The following is a 21,881-nucleotide window of genomic DNA, read 5'->3' on the forward strand; positions in this document are numbered from 1 at the left end:
TTAAAAGAAACTGGTCTGAGTAAATTAGTATATTTTGAATATGTAAAAGGTTATATTTAAATCAGAGAAGAAATGAATGATTATTCAATAAATGATGAAACAACTTGTTCATTTTAAGAGAAACAGATCTGTACCCCACATTGTACACTGAAGTGAATTGCCTATGATTTAAAGATTTTATGGTAGAAAATAAAGGTAATTTAAAAAATACTAGTAAATATTTTTATAATTTCAGGGCTGGGAATATTTTATACACATGATACAAAATCAAAAACAGGAAAACAATGTGAGACGTGACTACGAAATGATCTCTGGAGCTTAGAAAGTAAATAAGGAAGCAAATAAAGTTTAAAATAACTTTAAATTTGATGACATCTATGTTACTCATGAGAGGCAATAGTTGATAATTTTTAAAAAGCTATCAGAGAAGAAATGAATGATTATTCAATAAATGATGAAACAACTTGTTCATTTTAAGAGAAACAGATCTGAACCCCACATTGTACACTGAAGTGAATTGCCTATGATTTAAAGATTTTATGGTAGAAAATAAAGGTAATTTAAAAAATACTAGTAAATATTTTTATAATTTCAGGGCTGGGAATATTTTATACACATGATACAAAATCAAAAACAGGAAAACAATGTGAGACGTGACTACGAAATGATCTCTGGAGCTTAGAAAGTAAATAAGAAAGCAAATAAAGTTTAAAATAACTTTAAATTTGATGACATCTATGTTACTCATGAGAGGCAATAGTTGATAATTTTTAAAAAGCTCTTACAAATTAACAAGAAAATTAATAATGCCTGAGCAAAAGATATAAACAGCCAGTTAGCAAAACAGAAATAAAAAGCAGATAAATATATGAAAAGGTACCCATCCTCACTGATATTTAAATAAATGGTCTGAACATAATTATAAAAACAAGACCTCATATTTTTTTCTGTCAAATTGGCATTGAATGCAAAGCGATTGGAAAATAGACACATCTCACACATCATTAAATCCCTATAAGTTTCCAAAGGAGTAGTTTGGCCATGTAAATTAGCATTTCAATATTTAGAATAATAGTTATGTTGTTTTTGTTAAATATCCCTTTTTACATTAAACAGATTTTTATCCTGTCTGTTGAACTTTATTACAGTTGTTGTTTCTGGATATCCATGAAGGGGTAGGTTCTAGGACCCCCCCACACACACACAGATACCAAAATCCTTGGGTGCTTGAGTCCTTGATACAAAATGGTGTAGTTGCATATAAATTCTACACATCCTCCCTCCATATGCTTTAAATCCTCTCTAGATTACTTATAATACCTAATATAATGTAAAGGCTATGTAAGTAATTAGTTTACTGTATTTTTAAGTTTGTATTATTTTTTATTGCTGCATTGTTATTTTTTATTTCATTGTTTTCCCAAATACTTTTGATTGCGTTTGGTGGAATCCATGGATGTGAAACCTGTGGATGTGAAGGGCTTTATTAGTCCATTTTTGATGCTAATAACAAAATCCCTGGAACTGGATGATTTATAAACAAAATTTATTGCTTACAGTTTCTGAGGCTGGGAAGTCCAAAGTCCATCTGGTGGTGGTGACAGTGACCCAGGGGTCTCACATTGCAAGATGGTGGAAGCAGAGAGAAAGAGAAAAGCAGACTCTCCTCTCCTTTTAATGCCCACAGAACCACGCCCCTGACCACCATTTTTAATCCATTCACTACAGCACAGTCCTACAATCCAATCACCTCCTCAAGGCTCCAACTTTCAATGACCATAATAGGATTTCCTACCCTCTTAACAGTCATGGTGGGGGCTAAGTTTCTAACACTTAACACTTCAGTGAGTTTTGGGGGACATAATTCAATCTACTAAAAGAGCCAACTGTAATTATATATATATATATATTTTTTTTTTTTTGTCTTTTTTTTTTTTGTGACCAGTAAGGGGATCGCAACCCTTGGCTTGGTGTCACCTGCACCACGCTCAGCCAGTGAGCGCACCGGCCATCCCTATATAGGATCCGAACCCACGGCGGGAACGCCACTGCGCTCCCAATGCCGCACTCTCCCGAGTGCGCCACTGGGTCGGCCCATAATTATATTTTTGATACCTGTTGATATAATGATATATTTTTTAGTAAATTGGATATATCAGAGTCAGAAAGAGGAAAATTAAAACAGTTGTCTATAATTGCACCTTCATCTAGTTCCCTTTGAATTTCACATAAATGATTTCTCTATAGCTTTTAGGCTCTATGTTATTTTAGGTTCCATATTTATAGCTACTATAATTTTTTTCATAAGCTGAACTTTTTTGTGATATCCCTCTTGATCTCATTTAATGACTTTAACCTTAAATTCTACTCTGATATTATATGCGTCACCCCTATTTTCTTTGTCCATTGATTTATTTTTAAAGTTGTTTTTATTTAAACTCTAAGTGTGCTTATTTATATAGCTGAATTTTATTTGCAACGTAATCTTATAAGCTGTCCTATAATGGGGAAAATATATTATATATTCAGTATAGCCATAGATATATTTGATTAATATTTTTATTCCACCAAAATTATCTCATGTTAGCTATTTTATTTTTTCTTAGTTATAGTTTCATTTTTCCTCTTAAGGTTGACTTTGTCAAATTACTTTTTATCTTTTTTGCCCTGTTTTTTTCTGAGTATTCAATTGCTGATTTCCAATCTATTTCTTATTCTTGATACCTATACCCCAATCCATATTTATGTACTTTTCTAGTTATAGTTTCATTTTTCCTCTTAAGGTTGACTTTGTCAAATTACTTTTTATCTTTTTTGCCCTGTTTTTTTCTGAATATTCAATTGCTAATTTCCAATCTATTTCTTATTCTTGATACCTATACCCCAATCCATATTTATGTACTTTTCTAAAATTAGAGAACAACTCTGCCTTTCCCCAGTGTGCTTTTCTTGCCCACTGTGCTCCACCCTCACCCTGACCAAAGGAATATGAATCCTATAAAACCCTACGATTTAATAGTTTTGAGACTATTTATTAGTTTCTCCTTTCAGTATATATTTAGCTAGAATCTTAACACTTACGTGTTCATAATCACACAGTCATCATCCATTTGCATTTATATATTGCAGAGTTTATTGTCCACCATTCTTAGCTCTTCATCTAATCTTCCTCTATATGGAGGTCTGTCATCTGAATTCATTATTATCTGTTTAGAACACTATCTTGAATATTTCCTTTATGCAGAGGGCATGGGTGATCTATTCTGAATCCTTGCATTTCTACATGTGTCTTTCTCCCTGATGAGTGAAAGATTTCTTTAGCTGGCTAGAGAATTACAGGGACACAGTTGTTTTATCTCAGTGACTTATACATGCTACTTCACTGTCTTTCAATGATGTTAATGAGAATCTGATACCATTCCAAGTAATTTTCCTTTGTGAACTAGCAACTTTTGTTGCAACTGAGAGCTTGTAAGATTATTCTATCAATGACTTGATTTTTCCCATTGAATATGTATTACTTCAATGATTAGAAACAAAAGTCAATAAAACTAGCTTTTTCAAAAGCATTACTTAAGTCACAGAGAGACTATAAGAGTATTACTCATCTTTACTCCTGCAGTTGATAGATACAATGAAACAAAAAAAATTCAGAATCGTTGATTCATAGTTTGAAATAAATGTGTCAGGATTTTGTCCTAGCCTCTCCAATGAGCAAGAAAAGCAGTTTCCAGTGTGTAGAAAAATAAGATTGCTTCTTTTCCTTGCATTTGATTCCTCTATTTATACTTAGTTCTGCTTGTTTTTTCTAATATGTGTGTATTAATAGTTCTGACAAAGAGAGGACCAAAAAATGATAGTAGCATAAAACAGGAACATTTTCCTAAGTGTTACATTTACCTCAGAAAATAACTCAATGCAAAAACAGCAGCAAAGAACATTCTATACATGTATTGTTTGGCTTTTTCCTGCCTTGCACATCCTTTTCAAAATCTAATCCATAGTCAAAGGCTACATTTTTCCTTTCAAAAAATCTTGAAATGATACTTGCTGTTTCAAACAGCTTAAAAAACAGATTTCCACAAAAGAAATTTTTACAAAATGATAAATACTTTATTCTTATGTACCTCTACTTTGTTTACCTTGAAAAAATGGTAACATTTTTACTTGATATATCTGACTTTTCCTTTAATAAATTGGAGTTATTAAATCCATAGTCAAGGAAGAATAAGTTTATGCTTTGAGCTTTATAGTCAACAATGGAAAAGTGGGATGTGTATCTTCAGTATTGGATTTATGTTTTTATCTTTCCTGTTAATTAACAATTCTTTGTACGTGAGTATATATGTGCAGAGAGATAGCTTGTGTGTGCCATGCTCTCGTTCTGGCCTGAACTTAGAGATTTAGGTGCAAAAAATAATTTCCAGAGTGGGAGAAAGATGTAATTCTGCATCTTCCCCCTGGTACCTTTTCTTGTTTATACAGAGGATGATAATGACATGCATTCCAGTAAGGAAACAATAACTCTGTTACTTCTCTCGACTGACTGAAGCCATTCTAGCTTCATTGTAGTTTTTTTTCTTTCCCTCTGCTGAATTTTTCTTCCCCCATATCTTCTTACCTATGTTTACCTTGGTATTCACGAGAAAAATACAAAGTCCATAGGAAGTCCATAGTTTAGAAGGCTAAAAATGATGATTTTTCTACAGAATACTAGGTATAAGAAGAGAATTTTCAGTGCTATTAAAAACAAATGGGCAGGCTGCATCCAGGAGAAACGGGGCAGGAGGGGAGCTCTCTGTGTTGTTCCACCTTTGACACAGAGGGCCTGTTTCACAAGGAATCACATAACTGTTATAGTCCGTTCAGTGTTCAAATTTACAGAGCAATACTGGCAATCATGTCCAGAGGGAAAATGTGTACAACAGTGGTGCTGCTGCTGAAGTTCCATGGCTTTCAAGTTGTTATAATCAATCGGATCCCAGTCAATAATATCTCAAGTGCTAAAAAAAACAGAGGGGAATTTTTTTTTAATTATTTCTCTTCATCTGTGGTCAATAGATTGAAAAATAGAATATGAACTAAAATATTATTCAGATTCTGGAATACCATTGTCTTACAAAACCAGTAAAATTCTGTTATATTATACACAGAAAGTAATATAATCATATGATTTGTTGCCTAAAATATGCCATTACAAGAGCACTCAAAATCACTCTTGAATTTGGAGAATTAAATGCCCACTATTTGTGTCTTCTTTAGAAGCACACTCTATGGTAAAGTACACTTCACCCTACAATGCAAAAAAAAAAATGACTTGGTCTTTGGAACCAGGCAGTTTTAAGTACAAAAACTGTTTCCACCAGATTCTCTCTCTACACTACTGTGATTTAATCCATCTGAGCTTTAGTTCCCTCATAAGTGGAGACAATATCAATCATTGTGTTATTGAAATGATTAAGTAAAATAAAATGTGCCATTTAGCTGAGTGTCTGAAAAAAACATGTTTCCTCTCTTCTTTCAGATTAGTATGTGTAAATTATTATTTGTTTATATGAGCCCAAGACAGCTAAATGAGTACCTAACAACCAACCACAGGAACAAGCTACCCAAAAATATATTTGAAAGAGGATATTTCAGACATACACATCTGATTACAATTTTAGACCCTTGTGTGATTTTTCTGGCGAGCTAGGCTGAAAAATCCACCGTGTGGAACTCCAAGGTTTCCTCTGGTCAGTGCTGACCAAAAACAGGTGAAGGGGCTTCCTTGGTCTGTTTACTCTAACCCTGCATCCTAGCCTCAGTCCTCTGGACTTTATCACTTGGTGAGAGAGAAGACGCAAATTCAAGGAAAAACATACAAAGAATAGAAACAAAAGGAGGGAGGGGAGACAAAACAAGAGTGCAATAATGTCCACAGCCAAGTTCATTTAAACTGAGATAGGAACGGGAGTTAGAAGGTGAGGATGAGGATCTGTCCGGAGAGAAGTGCAAACAGCAGGCTTGCCCCTTTCACTGGAGCCTAGTAAATACCATGTTCTTGAACCTGACCCATGCTCCTCAAGAGAAGAAGGGAGTCTTGAGCTCTCCTTCCTGATTAGACCATCTATGGCCACATGGTTGACTATCCAGCTGTTTATATTACTGTCCGAATTTCCTCAGTCAATCAAGGCACCTCAATTTCCTCATGTCCAAAAGTGAGCTCACTACCTTAACCTGGATGCAAGTTGCTCCTCTGCTTCTTCCTGTCCTGGTAAGTGGATCAGTTTATCCACCAAATCCCTCCAAGTCAGTACCTGGGAGCTGTCTTTGCCTCACCTCCCTCCCAGCCAACTCAAATATCTAATTAATCTCTAAGCCCTACTGATATTTTTGACATTATTTTATTGTGAAAAAATTTCAAATACACACAAATAAAAATAATAATACAAAAATCTACATGTAGCCATCACCCAGATGACACAATTTTCAATTCATGGCCAATCTAGTTTAATCCTACCTACTTCCCTTTCTCTTCCTCAGATCACTTACTTTTAACACTTGAATATTCTGAAATATAGCTTACCTCTTTCTTCTTGACTCTTCTTTGGTGAGCTCCTCAAGTCTTATATATGGATCTCAAGTGTTCTACCTGGATTTTAGCTAGTTTTCTTTGCATTTCAAAAACTGTTTTGAAACTCAAATCCAAGCAGATTTCTCCACTACACAAAATCTGTCATGGCCATCCTTTACCCACTGAATATGCTTTCAAATTCTTGGCAAACTTTTCTGTTTGGGTCATGCCTCCTTGCACCAATATTTGCCTTACAACCTCTACCCACATACTCAGTTTCAACAATATAATTATCCTCTAAATTATGCTGCTTCTGCAGGTCTCTGGGCATTTGGGTCAACTCTTCCCTTTGCTTAAATGGATTGTTGGGGCCCCTTTCGTTTGTCTAAGTTCTTGAGTGCCTGGCTCAAGCATTTCTTCCTCTTCTAAGCCTTCCCTCTGAATAATCTTCACCCTTGTATTCTGCAAACAACCTGAGGAAGCCATTCCCCTCTCTGAGTTAACACTGTACTAAGTGCCTCTTTTATCTATTACACACACTACAGTCTTATAATTTAGGTCTTGGCACATCTGCTCCAGTAGCCACGGATCCCTTTGTTAGAGGCTGTGTGCATGCCTTTGGTCTCACAATGCTTGATGCAGCATGTTAGCGATGAGCCGGGAAGAATTTTTGCTGAGACAATGCCAAATATTTCTCCGTATTAGTATTTCTCCTTTTTGATAACATTTTAAAATGTGTTTTCAATGTTACTCTATTATAGTGAATTTTTCAAGGGACATCTTAATCTATTTATTTTATCATCCACAAAAAGGATTAAATATGGAGTTACAGACAGTGGATAATATAACTGATAATTTGATTTGAACACCAGAAATAAGAGCACAAAAGAAGCAGGCTTTTATTGTCCTATGTTATACCCATCCAGAGAAATTTCTCCTTGAAGATTAATTATAATGAAGCTGAACACCAGAAAGTTTCAGGCAATTTAAATAATTCATATTTATATATTACTTCACAAAGGTAATTTTTTGCCTGTCTCCACTATCTTGAGGGAAGAGAGGAGGTTACTTTCAGATAAGGGTTTGAGACAAGATTTGAGTTGGACCATTAGGGAATTTGTCCACATTACATATCCAGTTTAGAAGATTTGGAGATAGATAAGGAAACATTTTTATTTCCAAATTCTTGGTGAGGAAGCTAAGAGGTCACGTGCTCAAAAGCTTACAGTAGGAAGAGACACAAAAATCAATGTCAACTTTTGTTTTTCTTCTGCCTCTTAATATGTTACCCAAGACTAATAAAAATATGTCAAAGTCAAATAACATGTTGGTGTGTTAATTTATTTTTAGAAACACAATCAGTTTGGTGATATAACACGGTTCATTTTATTTGGATTCTGACCTGATGGATTCATTTTATTTGGCACTTGAGATATAACACGGTTCATTTTATTTGGATTCTGACCTAGTGAGCCCTTTTTCTCTGTATTTTTGCATATCATCTTTGCAGATATATCCCACAAGGGATACGATCCTCATTCTTCTCTATATTACCAATAACTGATATGAGAGCACAATTTCTTTTAAAGTTTAATATAAACTTCTCCCAGTATCCTGTGAAGGGACTCAAATTTAGAGATAAAAATGAAAACTTTTATTTTAATAAAAACTCAATTATATGCTTCTCTGTTAACTTACCTTTAGAATGTGATCTCTGACAGCAGGGCACAGATCCTGACTTTTTGATTAATTTCCACTTATTTCCCAGTATAGACAGATTCACATTTGGGAACTAGGAACTCTATGAATATTTGAGTCACTGAATGATTGAATCAAACCCAATGTGGGTGAAATATTTTTCTTTAACTTGAAATTTAAAGAATTTAGGCACTTAATTTAGGTGTCTATATTCAATTTCTGAGCCACTCTCAGTTAATTTTCATGAACTAGTTTAATTTCTATTGTATGCATACATAGACATATATGTATGCTTTCTGAGCATATGGCTATATATGTTTATATAGCCATATAAAGTTGAATAATATATTCATTTATACAGAATAAATTAAATACATGCATATCAATAAAATATTAACTCTTCCGCATTTCATATAAAAGCATTCACAATTTATCTTACTTTATTGTCATATTTTTAGCAACTTTCCTCAATTTCTCCAACCTCCATTGGCCATATAATGCCTGGCCAAATGTTAAATCTGAGTAAAGTGTTTTAAATATGATTTTCAAATTTTTAAAATTTAAAATCCCTTAGGTTAGGTGTGTACTTCCCAGAGTCACAAGATACACCACCTTTTATTGTCTAACACCTGGTGGAGTCAAACTTCAGCTACCTGCCTGGCTTATAAAAACTTTGGGGAGCTCAACCTATGTTCTTATATGTCTGAAAGTCATTGGCCTCTAGGGGCAGCTCAAAACTCTTCCCTTTTGCTCTCTCCTACTGACCCAAGAATAATTTAAGTCAAATGCTAGGGATGAGAATTTTCAAGGGAACTAAGGATTCCAACTCAACCTCCCGAGAAGGTGCCTTTTGTAAGGAAAAACGGGGCCTGATGCCACAACAGCAAAAAAGTCTTAGGTGTGAGGCCTGGGCTACTTCTGCTCCATTTTTCTTATCAATTAAAAAGGATAATACCTACCTCCTAGAGCTTATGGAAGCATTAAATGAATTAATACGTATAAAGCATTTGGAAAATCCTCCAAATCTTACTTATCACTCTATATATGCAATAGCCTGTAAGTGAATTAAATGTTATACAACTCACCCTTTAAAAAGAAATTAAACTTGGTTTGATTAAAATGAAGAGTAAAAATTCAAGACATTTTTCAAACTTGCCTTGTTTTTACAATGATTCCCTTATGATTTCTCTCTGTGCTCCCCAGTGAGGCTTCCTCTACCTTCAGAAATGTCTCCATCACCCTTATGCCATCACTTTTGTCCAACACTTTGTCTTCCTTTAGCTTTCTTCCTTCTCTCTTTCTCTCCATCTGACTGTTACGTACCTATCCTATATTGTCCAGTTTGGGTCTATCAGTTTTCTGGGGCTGTCGTAAAAAATTATGACCAACTTGGTGACTTAACACAACAGAAATTTATTTTCTCACAGTTCTGGAGACTAAAAGTCTACAATCAAAGTGTCAGTGGGGCCATGCTCCTTCCAAATGGTCTAGGAAAGAATCCTTCCTTGCCCCTTTCTACCTTCTAGCGGTTGCCAGCTACCTTTGGCATATTCCTTGGCTTGCAGCTGCATCACTCAGTCCCTGCCTCTGTCCTCACACAGCCTTCTCCTCTGCCACTATATATAAATCTCTCTCAGTTTCTAAGGACACCAGTCATTGGATTAGGGCCCACCCTAATTCAGTATGATCTCATTTTAACTTGGTTACATCTGCAAAGGTCCCATTTCTAAATAACATCAGATTCACAGATTGATATCATAACCATCTTTAAATGGGCATTTGAAAAAAACAACTTTGAAACCATAACAGAAAACATTACCTTAGCAGAAAACAGTATTTTATGTGATGAGTTTAACATATCTTTTTGAGAGGCACAATTGAACCCACAACAGGATCTCATGTCACTGGAAAATATTCTTCTCCTGCCCTTTGTGATGACCTCTGAGAAGCACTTATTTTCCAGTTCATTTATTTGACAGATAAAATGATTCTGTTTTCTGATTTTTAAAAAAGGCTTTGAATTTTTATTTCTTTAGGTAAATTGTAAGAATATAAGGGTAAGGACCATGATATAATTCCTTTTGTGTGTGTGCGTGTGTGTATTGTGTACTGTGCTGTAAAACAACATAATGTATATAGTTGTGAGCAAATGCACTAATGAATAAATGAAGGATTGCAGACATAGAATTGCAAAATTTTTCTAGGGAACAAATGACGAAAATAAATAGTACATGATAAGAGCATGCCAGTTTTTAATTTTTGATCTTTAAATTATGGTATGCTTTTGACTGATTATGAAGAGCACTGTAATTCACAAATGAGCATATATTTATTGACATTATTATAATTAAATTACACATAAAAAATTGAAAAATATTCCAATATTGATTCAATATTTATATATAGTGCTTTTGAGGTAAGAGATCGAGTCTTCCTTTTCAGCTACAAAGAAGGTTTCACAAAATAAACGAGAACAAGAAAAGTGTGGAATGTGGATTCTTTAAGTTTTCGGGGAAATAAACGCATTGCCATAAACTATTTAACAGCCAAAATTCCCAAATACTGATGGAAAATAGAAGAAATTCATGTGAATTATATACAAATAACATTTTAAATTGATATGTCCACAGATGATAATGAGTGTGGAAATTTAACTCAGTCCTGTGGTGAAAATGCTAACTGCACAAATACAGAGGGAAGTTATTACTGTATGTGTGCACCTGGTTTCAGATCCAGCAGCAACCAAGACAAGTTTATCACTAATGATGGAACCATATGCATAGGTAAGTCCAATCATCTAAGTTAAAATTTGTACCTATATCTTACTGCTTTTACCTCAGAGATTAAATAATATCTGTACCAAATTCTACCAATCCCTGATTGTACCCTAGTTTTTAAATACTTTCAGAAACTTTATTAATTCCTTTATTTCTCCAATGTTGTATAAGTTACTATGGAGTATTTATCTAAGAATATAGCAAATTTTTTTTGAGAAAATCAAACAGTTAACAAAAAAAAAAAAAAAAAAAAAAAATTTCATGGAGCCATGAGATCTAATGCAGGAATTAGATGAGATGAGATGAGATGGTGGCAAACAATATAATCAATACGTACACTTTGAAATAATGTATTAACTCAAGAAAATCATCATTTGTATAACAAGATATTTATGCTTTTATAAATACACACTCTACAATGGGCGCTGCATTTTTTCAGACACATTACTTAGAAAAGAATTGTTCTAGTGGTTTCACTTCTGCCTGGATGCAAGTTAATTATACTTCATATCCACATTAAGTTTTTCTGAACACTACAGTCCTAATTAGAAAATCATCTCAGGTTTGCTAAAATGTCCTCTGTAGGAATAATAACTTTAATTCAATACCTAAGTGATTATTCACTTATTCTGAATCTGAAGAGAGTATCTGGAAGATTTTTTTAAATAGCCTTCAATTGTAATTTGGCCATGGATGTGATTTATGAAATTCTATAGAATTTGGATTACAGTCTGAGGAAAAAAAGGTAATTTGGAAACTTCAACAGGTGAACAATTTTCAGAAGCAAATTCTCTGGAGCTAAAGACATTAACTTTTAAAATAAATTTTAAATCATCTCAATCATAGTTTCTAAAAAAAATCCAATTTGCCATCAATAGTATAATTAATTATGATTGATAATCTACAAAATTAATAGATGAACTGAGGCCCTGAGAGCTTAATCATATAGCCAAGAGTAGATATGGGACTAGAACTCAAGACTATATATGCAACATAGACAGGAATAAGGTCCTGCTTCTACATTACATAGTTAGATAAAAGAGAGATTTGATTAGTTGCCTAGTGAGATGTTATTAACACATAAGTTAGGAAACAATGCTCAAGGAAATTTTATCTGTAAAATATCTGTATCAAAGAAATCATCCAGTCACATGTACCTATGCTTCACAACATTCACCGTAATATGTAAACAGGGAAGATTATATTCTCCTCATTTCATAGCCAAGGGAAGTTAAACTCCAGATTTGCACATTTAAGATAAAGGTAGGAGTAGAATCAGTCTTACATCTAGAAAGCCACTGTTACTTCAAAAAGGTACTTAACCAGGTAGACCAGTTAAATCTGAATCATGCAAATGCAGTAGATCAAGCTTCGCAAGAGTATGAAAGATTTAAAATATGAGAAAATATTGCTATTCCTGTTGAATGATAATTTTATCTTTAACATTTCAGAATTTTTTTTATTGGAATATAGACTTACAATGTATTCAGGAAAAAGGAATCTATGAAATTCTGCCCAGAAAACTTACAGTGCTATAGACCTCACTGTTCTTCTCAAGCCTATATTCTTGTTGCTAGTCTTGGAATGTCATGTAATGTGTGTATCTCACTTCTAATAGTTAAGTTCTAATTAACTAGGTCTATAAGCTTTAGTAGAAATGTTCCAGTTTGGGCCGGCCTGGTGGTGCACTGCTACAGTGCGCCGCTTGGGAAGAGCGGCAGCGCTCCCGCCGAGGGTTTGGATCCCACATACAGACCGGCCGCTCACTGGCTGAGCGAGGTGCGGGGGCAACACCGAGGGTTGCGATCCCGTTGCCGGTCACGAAAAAAGACAAAAAAGGAAAAAAAAAAAAAAAAGAAATGTTCCAGTTAGTGAAGAAGTCTAACTTGTAACATCTTAATCATTATAATTTAATACAACTTTAACTGTGCTCTGTATTCCCTAATGTCTTTTGTCTCTAGAAGACATCTGTCTTTTCATCTGATCATGTTTACTTTTAATATCCCTCAATTCACAAAGGGGTATATTTCTTTGTTCATGTTCCTTCAAGTAGAGAATTCCTGCATTAGAAAAAACTGAACTACAGACACAAAACACACCACACACCAAAATGATTGAATGTCAACATTTTAAGGGGGTGTAGTATATTTTTAATTTAAGACACTTTATCCTGGTACTCATTTCTACTGAGATCCTGTGGAATACCCCTAAGTTTTTGTTAATTCCCTTTTTAGCTATTTGAAGTAGTCGGTAAACACAATAACTACATTAAAACCCAATACCCACGATTGAGTACCTCTGTTTCTACCTGTTTTGTTTGATGGATTATTCAGTGAAAAACTCATTCTCTGGAAAAATGTTATTTCTCACCAATACTTGTTGTCCTTAAGGATTAAACTTTCTTGAGAAGCAGTGCAGCTATTCCTTTTTTCTCCAGTCCTGTAGTAATTTTCCTTGTGCACTATGATAATCCTCAGGGAATTTAAACAGAGAACCATTAATCTATTCCCTTTTTACATTACTCTGTCACCTTGTAGTGTATTGCTTCTGATTTGAAATTTTAGCCAAACCTTAAATTTGACATGTCTGGTAATTATAGTCATTAAGAACCTCTATAAATAGAAAATGTAAGACTCCAGTTCAGAGCTAGAAATGACCCAAGGAAAATTCTTTACCTTTAGTGCATATTCAAATACCGTTTTCCACAGATAAAGTAATTTTGATGCAGAAGGCTTTGGATGAGACTTAGCACTGTGCATGTTTTTCTTATCCTTGAAACCACAGTAAAACAGAACTTCAGATGCCCAGCTCCTAAGAGACCTAGTTCCAGACTAGCATTTCACAAATGAGGAAACTGACATATCCCATAGTCAAGTGACTCTCCCAAGGCCAAATGTGCAGAAGCCAAGAATCCCTTCACTTTTACCATGTGCTTTAGAGCAGTGTTTATTGCTTGTAATTTTTAATGTCTGACTTGTCTTGCATAATTTATGATAATTGTATATTCTTCTGGCTTTAAATAATATTAAAATTGAATTTTGTCTTTGTAAATTATTTCCAGCAATTGAATTTTTATCTTTTCTTTGAAGTCTGTGAGTTAAACGTTAGACAACTCTGTTACCGATAATAATTAAAAGAACGATAACCATCATATACGATCATGTTTGAAAGAAGATTATGATAAAATACTGCTGGGTTGGTTAATTGTAGGCATGAAAAATAAGCATAACCTTATCACAGAAAAAATAGCAAATGAATTAAGGTTGTTAATGATGTGTTTGCATTTAGTGATATTGAATTACTAATATAAAGTCAAGTGATAGGTTGGTAATGGGGAAAGTGGGTCAATTATTTTAATCTGGTCCATCAATTCTAGACTGACAAATAGTTACGTAGTAGCAATTTAGCTTTCATTAAAATGGGAAAGGGTTTTTTCTTCTCTCTTTTAGAGTATTGGGGATTACTATGACAGGGCAACCTAAAAAAGACACTTCTTATGAATATGAATCCGTATCTCCAAACCTACTTATTGACAGGGCTCCTGCTATCAGAAAAACATGCAATACAAGTAGAAACATTGGCCCCGATGTTTCAATTATAACATCAGATACCTAGTATATTCTAGGCAATATTCCAAACACCTTCACATATATTTCCTCATTTGTTATGAGACTGAACTCTTTTGAGTTAGGTTTTGTTTGTTAGTTTGTTTGAGATATTACCTAAGGTCCCAGAGCTAATGAGTGTTAGAGTCGGGATTTGAATGAAGGTCTTTTAATAAGCAAACCTAATGCCATTTCCTGTAAGAGAGAGGAAACAGAGCAGATTTATTAGATTCAAGCCATCTAAGCCCTGTGAGAGACTGCAAGAGAAGTTAGGTGGATCTTGCTGCAAAATAGCAGTCACATTCATTTTGACCAAGCCAGTTTCTTCTCATTCAAGACAGGATGCTTTTTCAATGTTTTATGGTTCTCTTTATATTACTAAGTAAAAGGGGGACATGGAGTGATCTGCTGAGGATAGTGGAAACTATTTTGACTACCCAGGCCCACAGCCAGTTAGGATAGTCAGACCCGCCATTTCTGGGGTTAAACTCTGTAAACTCTACCACTGAGACCCAGAGTGAGAAGGATATCAAATTCAGCAAGCCTCACTTCCACATTTTAGTAAAAAGTTATGGAAACAAAAGTGTAAACCAGACAACAGTTTGAAAACATTACTTTGATGGGATAATTAGTATTCTTTTATAACATTTGGAGTCTGAATATAAAAATTTGTATAACCTTAATCTTGAATGCTAGTATCTCAGGATACTACCTCATTATTTTTCCAGATGATTGCATTATCACTTGGTAAATTCAGAAACTGAAATACCTTACTTGGTCCAAGGCTGATGTGCTGGGACACCAACTAGCTGAGTGCATGGTGATGGGAGGGCTCGAACTAGAACAGAGACCCCAACGGAAACACTAAAGGGTATGGAGGAGGTGCAGGGGAAGGCTGAAACAAATTCAGTTATGAACACCGAGACTGTGTGCACTTAAGTCCAAAGCACAGGAGGAAGGCTGCAAATCGAGTTTGTAGAACCAGGGATTTTAGGTTGCTCAGAGACTGGGTTTGGGATGAAGTTCTCAAGAATGTTGCATCCTTAACTGGTTTTGAAAATGAGAGAAATTAACACCTCATTTACCATTATCCTTCTAAGGCATCTAAAACTATAAAGCGTGAGTATTCAAAGAACTTAATAAAATTATTGCCCATGAAATAGATTGTTCTATTAATGATACTTCACGGGTCTGTTCACACCTCCACGGGGGCGTTTTCCTAGTTGGGGTACAGCATGTGTTACTTCAAGAGTTCCGCTCCAAAAAAGATTGGACTTTGCTTTAGTTCCATTTTTTTTTTTTTTTCATTTCATTGATTTCTTGAAAAATAACAACCCTAGCTGTACTGTTTGGGTTCCTCTGGTCTGTAGCCCAGCCTAGAATGCTGCTCTTGACAGTTCTCCATGTCACGAGAGTCAACTGCTTCTCGCCTTTATTTTCTGTCCATTTGCTTTTGTGGAGTGGTCGTTTCTGCATATACATAGAAATGCCAGGAAGAGGGGCACGGCTGCTCAGAAGCACTCCTGCTGCTTGAGAAGTAGTGTACTACTCGGCTTTGTGGGTTAATACACATGGTGAATACGCAGACTGGTCAGAACAACAAGACGTTTTCTAGCCTTCTTTCAGATCTGGGCTTCTCATTGTCTTTTTAAATCTGGTAACATTACCTTTCTAGCTAATGGAAATTTCTTCAAGAATCGCGTTTAGTAGTGGGAGTTCAGATGTTTGCCTGTGCCTTTATTGTGTTTTTAAATGAGAAATTAGGAGCAGCTGCATGTAACATAACTCACTAGATGACATTTTAAATTAGACTTTGATTCTTCCCCCCCTTTTATAGCAAACAGTATTGTGCCACCCTATTCATTTAAAAAAGAAAATCAAATTGTAAACTTAAGATTACAGGTTCATTCGTTTATTTAACAGAAAGTATCTCTAAGATGTTAAAACTCAGCGAGGAACAAAAAAGAACTTTGCATTAATTTAAGGTGATGATTTGAACTCTCGAGTTTCTTGGAATCATTCCCTATACAGGCTGAATATTTTATACTGTATTTATAAGTTTAAGGCACATTTCACTATAGTATGTAACATTTTAAATTCAGAATATAAGTTTTGCGAGCTTAAAACCCAGCAACCTAATTGTGGCTTCAATATACAGCTACTGAGAATCTGACTTAATTTTTTACAATTTATTACTTTATCTGTGATGATTGTGTACTAGGAACCATAATATAACCTAAGTAAAAATAGTAAGTTTGGTAAAATTTTAAGGGAGTTGAATCGGACATTCCACTACATCTTGCTTTTCAGGTTAACTTACATGCAAAAATGAAGCTTTGGAAAGAAAGTAGGTCACTCTTTTATCCTCCAAATTACTCTAAACTGACTTGTTACAATCAATTTAGTTTAATACTGGAAAACAAATAATTTTAAATGTATTTTTTAAATTGGGTTTTTATTAAATTAGAACTAAATGTTACATTGTCAGTGATGGAAATTACTTTAATGACTTTGTTGATGAAGCATGCTATTCGGAAAGTAATTTCAGAGGTTGGCCCATGAATAAAATTTTCCATACTCTGGCAAAGTGGATTGGCTAAATTAAAGTTTAAAAAAATATGAGGCAATGTTTTTTCTCCCACTTTCCAAATGATTGGATTTTCCTTTTTCCTTGCTTTTTTGTGAAATTTGAAATGAAATCACTAACCATATGTAATACTGTTATCGACAAGGTAGCAACTATATGAGCACTAAATTTTAAAAAAAATTTTTTAATAATTTTTCAAATATTTCCAGATATAGATGAGTGCAGTGAATCAGTTGTCTGTGGTGATCATGCAGTATGTGAAAATGTGAATGGTGGGTATAACTGCTCCTGCAAGGAAGGTTATCAGACATCCACAGGAAAATCACACTTCACACCTAATGATGGCACTTACTGTCAAGGTAAATTGTACTGTTAAATTTTATGTATTATGAGAGAGTGGGAGAAAATTTTTGCTAACTATGCATCCAACAAGGGATTAATATCCACAATATAGAAGGAACTCAAGCAATTACACAGTAAAAAAACAAATAACCCAATTAAAAAATGGGCAAAGGAACTGGATAGATATTTTTCAAAAGAATGCATACGAATGGCCAACAGGTACATGAAAAAATGCTCGACATCACTAGTCATCAAGGAAATACAAATTAAAACCACACTGAGATATCATCTCACCCCAGTTAGACAGGCTATAATCAAAAAGACAGAGAATAACACATGCTGGTGAGGATGCAGAGAGAAGGGAACACTCCTACACTGTTGGTGGGATGGTAAATTAGTACAACCACTAAGGAAAACAGTATGGAGGTTTCTCGGACAAGTACAGATAGATCTTCCATATGATCCAGCAATCCCTCTTCTGAGTATATACCCAAAGGAATGGAAATCATCATGTCACAGGGATACCTGCACTCCAATGTTGTTCATTGCAGCTCTGTTTACAATAGCCAAGATATGGAATCAACCTAAATGTCCATCAGTGGACGATTGGATAAGGAAAATGTTGTATATATACACCATGGAATACTACTCTGCCATAAAAAAGAATGAAATTCTCCCATTAGCAACAACATGGATGAGCTTGGAGAAACTTATGTTGAGTGAAACAAGAAAAGCACAGAGGGATAAATACCACATGTGCTCACTCACATGTGGGAGCTAAGAGAGAAAGAATGAAGGAAAGAAAGACCACAGTGGTGCATTGGACTTGCAGAGGGAGAGAACATACCTCAGCATACAAAATGGAGTGGGGGAAAGGTGGATGGGAAGGGAGGTCGAGGATAATTGGGTGGGGAACACGGGATATCATTGTAATTTGTGGTAATGGGTATGCTGTCTGTATGGATCTGGCCATATCTTGGGCATTAAGTGGTGACAATCAGCTTTGTATCTCATGAATATTCATAACCAATAAAAAATTATGTATTATCAAAGAACTATATAAAATATGTACTACATAATTGTGAAGTATAAAAGAGCTACACCTTCCCAAAAATGTGCCAGAATTCCTGTATCTTCTATAAAATAAGCTAAAAAGTGGGGGAGGGGTATGGTTGTATTTAATGGAAGATGTAGACATGTTTTATGTAGTTAACATATCCTGGGTCCCTTAAAAATACTTTCTCCCACTTTCTGTAAAATATAGTATATTCCAAAACTGAAAAGAAAGTCCTGTTATCATAATCTATTTTCTTTTTCTACAGAAAATGTGAATGCAAACTGCCATTTAGATAATGCCTGCATTGCTGCAAATATTAATAAAACTTTAACAAAAGTAAGTAGACTAGTTGAGTTAAATATTTTACTTTGACATTTTGGTTTCAGTTAAAGTGCTTTAAATATCACATTTCAGGAAGAGTAGCTAGCAGTTGAACTTCATGTAGAGTTGAAACTGTTTACACATAGAGATCCAAGTACTATGTTTGCATCACAGATAGGATTAATTTGAAAATCCCCAGAGTATTGAAAAAGACTTTTACATATTAAATTTATGTTACTTCCTCATTATTTGGTATACTGAAAAATTCTTTTCCACATGTAAAGAAAATTGATGAATAAAATAATAAAATGTGCTTTGACTCCAGACCCATTCCTTCGTGTTAAGGAGATGTAATTTAATGCAACTAGATTTTGTACTTCAAAGTGAATATTTCAAAGAGCAAATAAAGTAGGACATTCATAAAATTATCATCATGTGATTGAAAATGTGAACTTCAACATGAGTAATCAACTATCAGCGAAAGCAAATTTCCATTTAATCACATTGTAAAGAATTTTCTTTGGCTGATTAAAATCTAATTCAAATTATTAAGTTATAATTTATTACTTAGGATATCAATATTTATAAGTACTAAAGAGCTTAACTCTTAGGGTAGACTCATTGGCTAGGATATAATTCTATATCGAAGAATAAGAAGTATTCTAAAAGCCAATTTTTTAAAATATTATCACTTCAAGCATGCTCTGTTTCTCTTCTAAAGTAACTTCTATCCTTTTTTAAGTTATTTGCTAATCTTTTATAAATAAATTCAGGTTTTAGTGCTGCATGCTATGGTTTAGGTTTATTCTGATATTTATCTATAGAACAAGAAAACCTACCTCAGATTAAATTTAACATACAAGTTTTACTATTGAAAAGCTCCAAAAGAACTCTAATTTTTTTTTTTCTGGACTCATTTTTGCTCAGATTAGACCCATAAAAGAACCTATGGCTTTACTACAAGAAGTCTACAGAAATACTCTGACAGATCTTTCACCAGTGGATATAATTACATATATAGAAATATTAGCTGAATCATCCCCATTACTAGCTTACATGAATAACACTATCTCAGCTAAGGACAGCCTTTCTAATTCAACTCTTACTGTAAGTATATTAAGCATTAACTCAACATAATTGAGCTTTAAATTCTTCTTCGCATCTGTGATTAATTGTAGGATTCCAACATTTTTAAAAGATACTTTTTTTTCCAATAGGAATTTGTAAAAACGTTGAATAATTTTGTTCAAAAGGATACATTTACAGTCTGGGACAAGTTATCTGCAAATCATAGGATAACTCATCTTACAAAACTGATGCACACTGCTGAACAAGCTACCTTAAGGATATCTCAGAACTTGCAAAAGACCACTCAGTTTGATACTAATTCAAGTGACATAGGTAAGAAGAGAAGGCCAATTTTAAAGCTATAGTGTTTCCCAGACAAGCTATTTTCAAAGGGGGAGGGTGGGTATTTAAAATATTGTTGATTTAATCAGTCATAGTTTTATCAATGTAGAAATGAATGGCGATGTATATTACAAGAGAAATATGAATGAAGTACTAGTAAAAAGTATGAATGTGTAAGTACTGCCTCCTTCCTATCATGTTTACCTTTTCCTATTCCTGAACTGTTTTAACAGTTAAATGCTCAGAGTACATTACCCTCTTGTCATTTTGAATCAGTCATCTCATGACTTGTTAGAATCTAGCTTGACTTTACATAAGATCTTTTGGGTGTAGTATATTTAAATTTCTTTTAAGGAATCCTCTGCCTTTTCATAATATGAAGCAATCAACATAGTAAATTAGAATGTTTCTTGCTTCATGCAATTTCCAAGCATTCAGAATCTTGGGTCAAACTGAGGATGCCTATGAAGTTGTTCTGAGTAAACAAACAAGGTACATTTTCTGAAATAATCATTGCATATGTCTTTACTGCATTCTCTGGGTGGCATCCTGCTATGTAGCAGTAAATATACAAAAAACATTATCTCATCAGGATTGCCACTTACTCAACATTAATGCTGCAAGCATTGTGATTAATATATAGGTGTCCTACATTTCTATGATATTTCTGCATGGAAAGGTGAAAATACACCATGTAAGGGAATTATCACTCAAGAATTTAATTAAATCACCATTTAAGTATTAAATTATATTAAAGATACTATACTATAAGACATTTTAGTTGCATGTCTTAGCTTTATAAATTATGATTTATATCTTTCTTGAGTGTATACATATTTTATCTTTTATTTAAATCAATAAAGATTAAATTAAACCATGAGTGCTATAGTGAAATAAAAAAATTAAAATTTGAGTCATATTTTAAGATATAAACTGTACAAACATGTTCAGAATATGTTCATTCTATTTGCCATAAATAAGAAGTTAAAATACAATAATGATGGATAAAACTGTAAATAATTAAATATATTGATTATGTATATTGATTAAACTAATTTTGGAGAATTTGTAATTTTCATGATTTTGTTTCAGCTCTCAAAGTTTTCTTTTTTGATTCATATCACATGAAACATATTCATCCCCATATGACTATGAATGGAGATTATATAAAGATATTTCCAAAGAGAAAAGCTGCATATGATTCAGATGGTAAGACTTTAAGAATCTTACGTACAATATGCTAATGAATTTGCAATAAACACATGCAGTTGATTATATTATGTGAATATAGAGCTTTCATGGTTTCCTATAAAAAAGTTTGATGGTTCTATACAGAATATCCATATTTGTACATGAGATTTTCATTCTTATATACATAATTGGGGAGAATTTCAGCTGATAATATCTATGTCCTTCTCTTACCTCTAACCTCTGTAATGTTCTGATATTTTTGAGATTCTAATGAAAATATATACAAAAGGCCTCTGATTTTACTACTACTTTTGCAGCAAAGATGCTATAATTTACA

The 21,881-nt window shown here is 33.9% G+C and overlaps 1 protein-coding gene across 1 annotated transcript in view; it reads left to right on the plus strand.

Moving 5' to 3' along the window:
- LOC103604191 (EGF, latrophilin seven transmembrane domain-containing protein 1-like) overlaps window positions 1–21,881 on the plus strand; it is a gene marked incomplete at its 3' end in the record, with an annotated part of 85,007 nt that overhangs the window by 59,427 nt on the left and 3,699 nt on the right. Inside the window, exons 3-8 of the mRNA XM_008588772.1 lie at window positions 10,885–11,037; window positions 17,433–17,582; window positions 18,888–18,958; window positions 19,871–20,050; window positions 20,161–20,344; window positions 21,446–21,562. Coding sequence (XP_008586994.1) covers window positions 10,885–11,037; window positions 17,433–17,582; window positions 18,888–18,958; window positions 19,871–20,050; window positions 20,161–20,344; window positions 21,446–21,562 — 855 coding nt within the window. The remainder of the gene's footprint in view (window positions 1–10,884; window positions 11,038–17,432; window positions 17,583–18,887; window positions 18,959–19,870; window positions 20,051–20,160; window positions 20,345–21,445; window positions 21,563–21,881) is intronic.

This window comes from Galeopterus variegatus, unplaced genomic scaffold (assembly GCF_000696425.1).
Source record: "Galeopterus variegatus unplaced genomic scaffold, G_variegatus-3.0.2 Scaffold5026, whole genome shotgun sequence".
Classification (NCBI taxonomy): Eukaryota; Metazoa; Chordata; class Mammalia; order Dermoptera; family Cynocephalidae; genus Galeopterus; species Galeopterus variegatus.